The following is a 12,088-nucleotide window of genomic DNA, read 5'->3' as shown; positions in this document are numbered from 1 at the left end:
GCACCTCGTAGCTCGTCTCCATGACCGAAGGGAATTTCCCATGCTCGGCCATCTTCCTTGAGGGGATTCCGATGATGGAAGTGTCGCCCTCGTTTGTAGGTGGTCGCCTTGTTGTTGAAGATGTCGATGTAGGCGAACTCATGGGAAGTAGGCGAAGATGCCGTACGTCCAAAGGCGAAGATGCCTTGATAACACTTGGCGAAGATGCCAAAGTGGTGGTAGTAGTCGTAGCTCCGTTTTGTTGGTGCTCGTCTCGCGGTCTCTCTTGTGCTCATGAAGTTTGGCCGTAGCTTGATGTGGAGCTTTTTGGGACTTGTAGGTGTACGCATCGCGAGCATCTTCATCTTGATGGTGTTGTAGTGCTTGAGCTCGATGGCGTTCCGAAGATTGGCTACTTGAGCGTCGCCGCCTTAAGGGTGACGAAGGGGAAGAAGACTTGTAGTTGGCCACCATGTCTCGTACTTGATCCATTTGTTCGTCCAACTTGGTGTCTATGTAGTCCCTTTTCCTTGCTTCGTTTTGGCGAATGTCGATGGCGAGTCGCTCAATGCCTTGCATTGCTCGTTGTAGTCCAAAGATGGACGTTTTGGTGACGTAGTTGTTCGCGCCGTCGTTGTCGTGGAAGACCGAAGATGAAATGCCTTGCCTATCCATCACAAGACTCGAGCAAATGTGAGTGGAAGAAAGGAAAGAACTAGACCAAATGTACCTTTCCAATGTTGAAGATGGATCAATGATCACTCAATAATGTATCCAGAAAATATCACAATTGGTACCGGATCTTGTCAATTCTCACACCTACACAAGTAAGGCTTATGGTGGAGCTTGGTGAGGATTGTGGCACAAAAATTTGATGCAGAATGTTAGCAAGTGTCAATAATGTTGGAAAAGATTCACAAATTTGCAAGTGAAACAACTAGACCAATAGCAATATGTGGCACACAGAAACACACACACGGATAGATAAATGGGGTCGTGCAACCAAGGAATGAGCACAAAATGTGGAATCCACGAAAAACGCTCGTGTTGCACAACTCTAGAGAGACGCTAGCATGATTGCTCAATAGGCGGATACGACACTTGTGCACAACCTATAAGATGCAAAATGTATCAACTTTCTATCCCAAGTATGCTATATATGTATGATGTTCCGGTGTTTCGCACGCGATGATCCAAGATGATCAATATGGTAGTTTGGTATGCAATGTGGCTCTGCTATGGCTCTTGCTTACAAGCTTCTTTGCTCTCTTTTTGCTTAAAAGCTTATTCTCTTTTTCTTTTCTTTTTGTATGGCCACTTATGCGAAATGCACAAACCAAGATAGCTATTGTGTATATGCAGGAACAATCTTGTGACACATGCGATGATATGATACCAATATGATAGCAATATGATATGGTATGTATGCAATGGAAGGTGTAGATCGATGATCACTAATGTGCACAAGTAACGTTGCCGGCAATACTCAATGACTAGTCTCGATAGGCAAGTGACGCAAAATGGGCTAAGCGGTTAACAATGTAATGGCAAGAATGTACAATGATGGGATACCACGATACCAAGATGATATAGAGGTTACCGTTCTTGCTTACGGTTAGGGTGTAAAAATGGTGAAGTGGTCGATGTCGAATCCTTGTCGAAGGTGAGCGGTGTTGTTGTCGATGTCGAACCGTTCCTAGTTAGCCGAAACACCCTAGGAAACGGAAAAGCCGCAAACTCAAAATCTCAAAGGAAAATGTCAAATGGTGGTAGCGGAATGCGTTGCGGTTCCGAAGTTAGCAATGCGGAAGTGGTGGTGGTGGATGATACAACCGTCCCTAAGTAGCCAAAACACCTTAGGAGACTCAAGTCACCACTCAAGCAACCACAAATGCTATAAGGATCAAAATGGGTTAGGTTGCGAAAAGCTATGGTGGTTTTGCGGATGATATGGTGGATGACCTAGGAAAAGATGCGAAAATGCCAAAATTTTGATCGATTCAAATGGTGTTGGAACCTATCTATATGGATGGGGGATGTCAATAGCTACTCAACGAGCTAAAGAACGTCAAAATCGGACTCTGGGAGCGAAAGTTATGGCCGAAGCGGTTTTTGTCGGTGGGCTGATCCAGGGGGTGCGGGTGCCCGGGGGTCGGAGATGGGGCCACCTGGGGTGGTCAGCGGGGTTGGGCGGAAGAAGTGGCTCGGGGGTCCGGGTGCCCAGGGGGAAGGGGTGCGGGCACCCGGGGTGGTCAGCGGGGATGGGCGGGGGGTCCGGGTGCCCGGGGTTTGAGGTCCGGGTGCCCGGGGGTCATGGAATTGGGAGGAAATTTGTGGGAAAATGGGAGAAATTTGTGGATTTCATAGAGGAAAAGGTGGAGATGGATGGGGGGAAGGCTAGATCCACTTGAAACCAAGCAAATCCACGGATCAAATCCAACAAAACCTCATCAAACCAACAAATCACAAAAAAAATTGGGGCTATTTTTGGTGGAGAGTTTTCAAAATTAGGGAAGAACACAACAAAATTAGGCTAGAGAACAAGAAGGGGGCTCCAATTTCATGAGAAACCATGGCTCATGATACCAAGATGTTGTAGGGTGGAACCCTAGATGAAGATCTTTCATGAATTGGAGGGGAAATCCCCAAGAACACGAAGAACACAAGAGAGGGAAAACACTCAAATTAACTAGATCCAATCACACATATGCTAGATCCAAGAACACACAAGAGGTCACAATGATTCAAGGAAAACAAAGGAAAGATACAAGGTAACTAGTTCATCCCAATCCTATGAGGAATGAGGTCTTGATGATAGTCTTCCCCAAGAGGAGGTCTTGAATCCCAAGGGGATCTTCTCCTAGGAGGTCATGATCTCCTAGAGGAGTGGGTTCAAGGTGCAAAGCTCTCAAATGTCTATCAACTACTTTGCTATCCTCCCAAATGAGCTAGGGGAATGGGTTATATAGACTAGAGACGAAATTGGGGAAGAAGAGGGGTACAAGGGTCCAAAACACAAAGTGCACGCAGGCACTCTCGGAGGGGTCCGGGCACCCAGGGTAAAGACCGGGCACCCGGGGTCGTCGGGCAGTAGAAGACCGGGCACCCGGGGTTGAGGGCCGGGCACCTGGGGTGGCGCCTGGGAGGGGGTGCGGGCACCCGGTGGTCGGGGTGCGGGTACCCGGTGGTTGGGGTGCAGGCACCTGGGGTGGACAGAGGGGTTGCGCCCCTTGGCGCCGTGGTCCGGGCACCTGGGGCATAGGAGGCCGGGCACCCGGGATGGTCCGAGGCCTTCGGTGTTTCACATCTTGGGGTCCCTCTTCCTCCTCCGTTTCCCCTCTTCGATGGTGTAGATATTCTCTTGCACTTGAACTCCTCCTCGTCGTCAATGAAGCTCCGGTAATACCTATGCATTTACACGAGAGGGATGTCAAGTAGTATACCATCCTCGAAGGGGTCAAGTGAACACGTGTAAAGCAGATGATTAACCTTTATGTAGGTGAAGTAGATGTCACACGTGTCCCTTGCCGAACGGACTCTTGACATGGTGATGTTCGTAGGATGCTCCGCATCAGTTTCCATCTCACAAGGAGAAGCATGACACATATCCTTCAAGCATGGAGTAGAAATGTCAAGCATCTCAACAGGGGGTGAGACATGAGAAAGTTGTTTGGCAGAAACAACACATTCCATAATGAAATTCTCATGGTTAGAATCCGAGCAAAGTGCATTGGAAAAAGCAGAGCTCTTAGTTCTATTAGCAGATCCAGTAGCTTTCTCTTTAGTGGTTAGGTTGGCTTTATCCAGTTCATCAATAGCTAGGTCATCATCAATCAAGTCATCATTCATACCATCCTTAGGAGCTTCCTCGTCATTGTTTTCCTGTCCTTCTTCAGCCCCATCTGCATCTCCATCTTCCTCATCAACATCAATATCAACCACAAAATCAACACCACCAACCTGTTCATACCCTTTCATAGTAAACCCAATAGAAATAACTTTTTATTTATCTCAATTAACCTTTCAAAAGGAATTTTAGTAGGATCCCTATAGGCAATCTTAATCCTTACAAAGAAAGTCTTGAACATACCATTCCAATCTACATTCGTTTAAACCCCAAAGAGGGATGCAATTTGAGAAAACACTTTCCATGTGCACCACTTGGGAGGTATCCCTTCAATCAGAACCCATGCTTCAATTAATTCCCCAAAAGGGTCACATGCACCTTTCATCCAGTCATTTTCACAGAGACATCTTGTGGTAGGCATAAGCCAGGTAGCTCAATTAGAACCTCCACTTTCTTCCAAGGGGGAAACCTAATTAGGAAAGTTTTATTGGACAACCCCTAATCTGCCATAATTGTTTGGTTTTGCAAAAAAGTAGTAGTCAGAAGACTCATCAATAGTGTTTTATCCACCTCACCTTTCAGGATGTTCACCAGCACAATTTTGGAAATTGGGCCTGTTTGATTCATTAGCAATAGGGACATCCACATGGTAAAAAATCAAGACCTCTAGCACCACTACCAAAGAAGGCAGCAGTAGGTTGTACCTTGGACCAGGCAACACAATTGTTCATATTGTGATTTTGTTGGCATATGAAACAAGACTTAGGTTTAATACAGTTGCCCACATAGTGCCTAGACCCACCATAGTTGAAGCAAATCATGTCTTTACACCTAGGATCTAGCACTTGCTCCAATTCCACCTCAACAGCTTGTGATGATTGTACTTGAGAAGAAGCCACAGTGGAGGCTATGGATTTGGTTGGTCTTGGGTCAGGAGCAGGGTCTTTGGAAGGCAGAGCAGATGGCTGCTTGCGCCCCCATCAGAGTTGGTCTTCTGCATGGGCGCCTTGATCTGACCAGCCGCACCGGCGCTGCTGCTACCACCCCGGCGGTCCGACATCTTCACTCTCGCTTCACTACCTCAGCAAAAGACAGGGAGCCTAGACCGAGACCTTCGCGTGACAACTTAACAGTTTTCGGGGATGGATCAAAGGTCCGACGAACAGCAGGATGACAATCAGCAACAGTGAATGCACCTAACTCGACAAGTTAACTTACTTAATATTAACTACTTTAGTGATCTACACACTCTTATATTTCTTTACATGGACACGTGTATTGTTGCTGATGGATGAAATAGTAAGCTGATTTTCAGTCATCTCCTAAGTTGCCGCCAGGATCATCTCGGACTTCCTCAGCTCCGATGTACGGACGGACAAATAAGAATTCAGCTGCCAAGTCAACTCAAAAAATAAAAATATAGATCGATACCAAGTCAAACAAAAAATTCAGTGACTTCGTAAATCTTAAGATGATATGCTGGCTCAGTTTCTCAAAGGTGCTCGTAGGGATAGGGTATGCGTGTATGCGTTTATAGGGATGAGTGTATGCGCATATGTACGAGCGCTTGCGCTGTGCTGTGTTAAAAAAATAACAAGTGGCTATCGTCATGTCGATCCTTGCGTTAAGGAAAGCAGAGAGGAGTTGGTTGGGCGCTCGTGCTGGGCCTGGGAGTGAATACCGACGGGGCAGCGGTTGATGGCGGCATGTGCGTTGCGCAGGTGCAGGGGAAGCTGAGGGGTAGTTGGCATGCGGGCTCCGAGGCGCCCCTCGCGTCGTCGCGCCCGCACATCAACATCCCAACGACGCGGGCGGGCAGATCGCTACTACCGGCAGCAGCGCAACAAAGCGATGACACGCGGCTGCTAAACCCACCGCAGGCGGAGGGACCGAGAGCGAGACGCGGAGAAGCAGAGCCAGAGCGCGAGAGGGAGCGGGAATGGCGTCGGCGGGCGTGGTGGCCGCGGCGGCGGTGGTGGCGGCGCTGGCGGCGTTCTGCGCGACGGACCCGCTGCGGCTGGGCTCCATGGCGGACTTCCCGGGCTTCGAGGCGCTCCCTGTGGAGCTCCCGGACGCGGCGGAGATACCCCCGCACGCGGACGCCGCGGAGCGGCTGCGCGGCGCGGAGATCCGGTTCCGCGGCGAGGTGCAGGGCCCCGAGAGCGTCGCCTTCGACCCGCTCGGCCGCGGGCCCTACACGGGCGTCGCCGACGGCCGCGTCCTCGTCTGGGACGGCGCCCGCTGGGCCTACTTCGCGCACGCCTCCCCGGGCTGGACCGCCGAGCGCTGCGGCGGGCCCAAGGCGTCGCCCATGGAGTACCTCAAGGACGAGCACGTCTGCGGCCGCGCGCTCGGCATCCGGTTCGACAAGCGCAACGGGGACCTCTACATCGCCGACGCCTACTTCGGCCTCTCCAAGGTCGGGCCCGAGGGCGGGCTGGCCACGCCGCTCGCCACGGAGGCCGAGGGCGTGCGCTTCAACTTCACCAACGACCTCGACCTTGACGCCGACGGCAACGTCTACTTCACCGACAGCAGCGTCCTCTACCAGAGAAGGTCCGTCATGCCACCCAGATTGCCTTCTCCTCTCCTCCTCTGTTTCGTCAGTTTCATATCAGCTTACTTGTTAACTACGTACTGTACTGACCCTGTCCACTGAATTGCTAATTGAAAAATATTAGGACCCTGTAATTGGAATATTGGCTTGTGTTAGTTTAATTTGACAGGCAAAGTGGTAGTAAACTATGGCATCATCTGTTAACTACTGAAGCTCGAGTATCTAAATAGTATCTTTATGACAAATTTTGGTACCTTTTTCATAATAATTTGAATCGTACTTAAAAGCGGATGCACTCGAATGCACTTGAGGGTAGGATGCACCCAAAACTTTTCCATACAAATTTGGTCAAGAGGAAGACCCTTATAATATTGTGGCTGCTAATGGTTATTTTGGCCAATTAATCTTCCAATATGCTAGTTTCAACAACTACTCTCGTTCTTTACACTTCTTCTTGGCTGCTTGGCCTGTAGTAGGAATCTGGTTCACTGCTTTGTGTATTGGTACTATGGCTTTCAACCAAAATGGTTGATAGTCAAGGTCCCGCTATTAATACTTTGGCTGATTTTAATGTTTTGCTAATATTCCTCACTTGATCTATAGAACATATATTACTATCCAGAAAGGGAAGGGCTGCAAATTTGAAAACAATTGAAGAGATTTTTTGCTGTAAAATGTTAACTTCTATAATCTGCCTTCAGGAATAATGTTTTGTTCCTCTCATGAGAAAGTATGGATTATGGGAGCTATCCTATTTTTTAAGCTTTATATAGTTTCTTTGTGACGGTTTCAAAGATAGACCGAGAGGGGTCGAGCTGGACTTTTTGATCATTGTAGAGGTGCAGAAGTTGGAACTAATTATCAGTGTGTCCACTTATTTGCAGGCATTTCATGCAGTTGGTTTTCTCTGGAGATGCCTCTGGGAGGCTCTTGAAATACAACCCAGAAACAAAGGAGACAACAGTTCTTCACCGGAACCTCCAATTTCCCAATGGAGTGAGCTTAAGCAAGGACGGGTCGTTCTTCGTCTTCTGTGAAGGATCTCGTGGAAGGTCTGTACACTCTTCTCTCCATTTGGTTCAGGCTGTCATACATGTACTTGAAATCAGACACTGATCATTGTGCCCTTATCGAAACAGGTTGAGCAGATACTGGCTGAAAGGTGAGAAGGCAGGAACCGTCGATCTCTTCGCCATCCTGCCTGGGTTCCCCGACAACGTGAGAACCAACGACAAGGGCGAATTCTGGGTAGCAATCCATTGCCGACGTAGCGCCTACGCCCGGCTCTTGAGTCACCGCGTGCAACTGAGGAAGTTCTTGCTCAGCCTCCCGATCCCTGCCAAGTATCACTACCTGATGCAAATCGGCGGCAACCTGCACGCGCTGATCATCAAGTACAGCCCTGAAGGCGAGGTTCTTGACATCTTGGAGGACACTAAAGGGCAGGTGGTGAGAGCTGTTAGCGAGGTGGAGGAGAAGGATGGCAAGCTCTGGATAGGATCTGTTCTCATGCCCTTCATTGCCGTCTTTGACTACGCCAAGGAATCTTAGCCGCCCTTTTGCCGGGATGCATGGGTAAGAGAGTATGAAACCCACGAACGCCGTTGCACACTATTGCTTCATCCAAATAAATCTAGTGTTGGAAGCAACCTAGAATTGCTTGATGTTTCAGCCTTTTCCTAGTAGCAACTGTAACTCACTGACATTTTAGTTTGTCCCTGGGATCTTTCAGAGTTCATATTTGTTATAAGCGTGTTCCTTTTTTCCTTTGTTTCATAAGTTTCAATATCTAGTAGTTCAATTACGAAATATGCATCCCCCAAAAATGTTCAAAATATGCACTTAACATGTACTGTAAGTGGTTATGCTAATCTGAGAGAAATTCAAGCAGGGATAAACAAAGTAAGGGCCTCTTTGATTTGTAGCATTTTCAAAACTATGAAATGGGAAAATACTCCCTCCGTCCCATAATGTAAGACATTTTTTTGTGAGTGTCAAAAAATGTCTTACATTATGGGACGGAGGGAGTACATGATTAGAGTGACATGTCATCTTGAATCTTAGAGGATTAGAAAACGGTAATTGTAGCGTCGCTCTAGGGGATGTGGCAAATGAATCATCTTTGATGGCAGTTTTAGTTGTAAAACAAGATTAAACAACGGTAGTTTTAAAACGAAAATTGCCTTCTAGAGAAAATGGCATGTCGCCTTAAGAAACTGCCACCTCTCCCCACTGCCTCATAACTGAAAATGACATGCGAATGTTCGCAAATGCCACCTTCCCTGGCGAACGTTCGCCGGCTAAGGGGGTCCTCAGAAAACTGTAGGAATTTGGGTCAGAGAGTTTGATGGAAAGAAAAAGAAATTGTACGAAGAGGTTTGAGCGGGTGGAATTTTTTCTTCAGAATAGAGTGCAGAGCAATCCTCAGGGAATAATCCTACGAATCAAACAGGCTATGTAGGGAAATTTCACAAGGAACCCAATTCCTCCGAAAAATCCTACTATGACATTCCTTTGAATCCATCCTTGGAATCAAAGAGCCTTAAACAGTGTCACAAGCAGATATGCAGAGAAAACAAGCGCATCGTGAGCTCCCATGATTCGTATCGTAGCTGCACTATAGCAGTCTAAAAAGTACTAGTGGCAGATAGAGTGTATCACATTGGCAAATGAGGTGATCTTTGACGGCCATTAGGTCCACAAAATTCCTTCAAGAGATTTGCCACTAGTGCTGCTACTGTACATTATCACTACTACTACTACTAGATTGTTTGACCACGAGTGCCATGCAAGCAATTCCAATTCCAATTCCACAGGTGGCAACAATAGCATATGCTGCTCGGTCAGGACTCAGGAGTTGAGGACGACCACCGTTCCTCTCTCCAAAGCCAAGCCGAGCAATTCCACTGGTCCATCACGAATCCATCCCATCCTAAAGCAGCGACACGCCATGGCCAAGATCGGACGCACGCACGTGTCCACGATCGCCTGCTGTACCACGATGCCAAACTAAACTAAAACTAAACACCTGACGAGGCGAGCCAAATCTTCCACGCGCACGCCGCGCAACGCGACGGCGGGCACAGGGAACACACGCACTCGACGCGACAGAGAAGAAGAAGAGGACGCCGACGGGACGTCGCCGTTGCTGGCCGGCTCGGCCGTCGACGAGCGCGGCTACCGGCGCGCGGAGGAGGCGCGGGAGCTGGAGCGGGAGGAGTTGGAGCGCCAGAACCCGGCGCCGTAGAGGCGGGAGGCCATGATCTCGCGCTCGAACTCGGACGCCGCCTCGGCCGCCTCCTCCTCGCGCCTGGCCCCGGCCTCGGCCTCGTCCGCCTCCAGCGCGTCCGCCGCCGCGAACATGGCCTTGGTGCTCCCGGACAGCGACGCCGACCCGCTGCCTCCGCGCCGCCGGCGCCGCCTCTGCCTGGCCCGGCGGGCGAGGTCGGCCGGCAGCCGGACCGCGACGAGCAGCACCAGCTCCAGCAGCGCCATGGGGCAGCAGCAGCACACCGCCGCGCAGTCCGCCGCCGCCTGCCCCGCCGCCTCGCCCCCGCACCCCGGCCGCGGCCCACGCTCCCGCTCCTTCTCCTCCTCCCCGCCGCCTTCGCGGCCGGAGCCGGAGCCGCCGCCGTCCCGCATCTGCCGACCCTCAACGCGCCGGCCCAAGTCGTTGGCGGTGAGAACCCACCGTGGGCGGTCGCGCGGTTCTCGGATCGGTTATGTAGAGGAGGGCGGTTGGTGCGGAGGCGGCGACGATGGCGTTGGCGTGGGCGTGGCGTGTAGCGGCGGGGCGAGGAGAAAAAATCAAACCGCAATTTTCTACTGCCTCACGCGGCCTGCAGTTCTGTCCTGCTATTTATTTCCTACTGTTTTTTTTGTGGATGCTTTTTTTTTCTTGGAAGGTTGTTCCCTGCTGTTTTTTTTAATCCCTATACTGTCTTTTAGGATTTTTTTTTTGGTTTTGAAAGGTTAATCCCTACTTTTTTTTAGGACACTGTTTATTGTTTTGAAATGTTATTAATCCCTACTGTTTTTGAGGATACTGTTTTTTTTTTGTTTTGAAAGGTTATTCCCTACTGGTTATTATTGTGGCGGACTCGTTGCCAGAGTGCGAAAAGGGTGCGAGACCGCGACGGCCCGCGGCCGGGGTCGACCGGCTGCGCCACACCTTTTGCGGTGCGATGCGATAAGACGGAGAGAGGTCGACGGGAACGGCCGCGACGGCGTGTCGGGCAGCGGGGGTGTGTGTGTGGACTGTGGAGTGGAGTTCCGGGAGATTTTTCCGTCCGACGGCGCTTTCCGGCCAAGCGCCCGTCTGGGTTTTGGCCGAGTGGGAGAGATTGTAAGGCACACCACGCGGTTGTGGATGGGGACGGGGCAGGCAGCCTCGGTTGTTGGTACGCGTCTTACGTGTGATTGATAAGGTCAGGATGATGGTGATGGTGCTGACCGATCAGTGGAGCCAAGAGGCAAAGTAGATCTCAGGAAAAGAATGACCAAATAGCCTAGCAATACTTGCTCTTCAGGTCATATTGACACTGGAGATGCTATGCTAAACCAGTTGTGTTCAGGGGGAGATCACTCTGATGCAAAGATAGAAAATGATTATTATGACCATCTAAAGAAACAAAATACTAGTGGTCACAATATGGGAAGTGGCTCACCAGCTGTTAGTTGTGTGAAGCACACTGTCTCAATTGGGAGGGCTGGGAAAATAAAATAATAAAAAGCATAAATGGTAGGAATGTTCTGGAATGTGAGGGAAATAGGGCAAGATATTAAAAAAGATTTGTCAGAGAAACGATTATAGAAAAAAAAGCTCGATTTCATTGGTTTGCAAGAAACTATCAAAAAAGATTTCTCCAAGAATGAATTACATAATCTTAATGCTGGAAGGGATTTTACTTGGGTTTGGACCGCTCCCGGAAGCAAATCTGGAGGCATTTTAGTTGGTGTTAATAATTATGTCTTTGATGTTGTTCAAGTAGAAAGTGGGACTTATTGTGTAAGACTAATGTTGTTTGATAAACTTGCTAAACTCCATTGGAACCTAGTGGCTGTATATGGAGATGCACAAAGTGATGGAAAAGTAGTTTATTTAGCTGAATTATCTAGATTTTATCATGACAATCCAATTCCCTGTGTGATTAGGGGAGAGCTCGATATAATCAGATCCAGAGCTGACAAAAACAAGCCCACTGATACTGATCGCTGGAGCTTCGTGTTTAATGCAATTATTGAACAAGTTGGTCTGATGGAGCTTCCCCTGGATGGTAGAAATTATACCTGGGCTAACAATCTCCCCAATCATACTTATGAGAAGCTAGATAGAATATTGATCTGCCCTGACCGGGAGGAAAAATATCCCCTAGCCATGGCACAAGCTTTAGAAAGGGAGGTGTCTCATCATAATCCTCTTATCCTTGATACCAGCTCAGAAGTCTACTTGTCTTAAAACCAGGTAGTAGTAATTTTGTCGCTCTTAGCTTTCTTTTCTTTTCTTTTGCTTTGAACTGAACTGGTACCGGTCTGTGTGGTTTCTCTTAATGAAATCGGAGGGGAAACCTCTTTTGCTAAAAAAAAGGCGAGCAGTCCAACCAAACAAGTAGAACAATGAGGCAAAGAAGCAACCCCAAAGAGACAAAAATAGCTCAATAGCTTCCAGAAGCAATCCAAACGACCGGGCGGCAGCATGGAGCTAC

At 48.9% G+C, this 12,088-nt stretch overlaps 2 protein-coding genes across 2 annotated transcripts; one reads left to right on the top strand and one right to left on the bottom strand.

The window, feature by feature from the left end:
* The first annotated feature begins 5,532 nt into the window (after window positions 1-5,532).
* Window positions 5,533-8,153, top strand: LOC123122848 (protein STRICTOSIDINE SYNTHASE-LIKE 3). Its single transcript, XM_044543211.1, has 3 exons — window positions 5,533-6,382; window positions 7,268-7,435; window positions 7,523-8,153. Exons 1-3 carry the CDS (start codon window positions 5,766-5,768, stop codon window positions 7,932-7,934), a joined length of 1,197 nt encoding a protein of 398 aa, XP_044399146.1. The 5' UTR covers window positions 5,533-5,765; the 3' UTR covers window positions 7,935-8,153.
* Window positions 8,154-9,170: 1,017 nt separating this feature from the next.
* On the bottom strand, window positions 9,171-10,250 carry LOC123122849 (uncharacterized). Its single transcript, XM_044543212.1, has one exon. The coding sequence runs from the start codon at window positions 10,023-10,025 to the stop codon at window positions 9,561-9,563; it is 465 nt and encodes a 154-aa protein (XP_044399147.1). The 5' UTR covers window positions 10,026-10,250; the 3' UTR covers window positions 9,171-9,560.
* Window positions 10,251-12,088: the final 1,838 nt, after the last annotated feature.

This window comes from Triticum aestivum, chromosome 5D (assembly GCF_018294505.1).
Source record: "Triticum aestivum cultivar Chinese Spring chromosome 5D, IWGSC CS RefSeq v2.1, whole genome shotgun sequence".
NCBI classification, from domain to species: Eukaryota; Viridiplantae; Streptophyta; class Magnoliopsida; order Poales; family Poaceae; genus Triticum; species Triticum aestivum.
The sequence above is the reverse complement of the archived record's forward strand: the minus strand, read 5'-3'. Positions and strand labels throughout refer to the sequence as shown.

Coding starts and splice junctions, on each gene's coding strand:
- LOC123122848 (XM_044543211.1), top strand. CDS start 5,766: ATGGCGTCGGCGGGCGTGGTGGCCGCGGCGGCGGTGGTGGCGGCGCTG. Junction 6,383..7,267: donor AGCGTCCTCTACCAGAGAAG/GTCCGTCATGCC, acceptor ACTTATTTGCAG/GCATTTCATGCAGTTGGTTT. Junction 7,436..7,522: donor TGTGAAGGATCTCGTGGAAG/GTCTGTACACTC, acceptor TTATCGAAACAG/GTTGAGCAGATACTGGCTGA.
- LOC123122849 (XM_044543212.1), bottom strand. CDS start 10,025: ATGCGGGACGGCGGCGGCTCCGGCTCCGGCCGCGAAGGCGGCGGGGAG.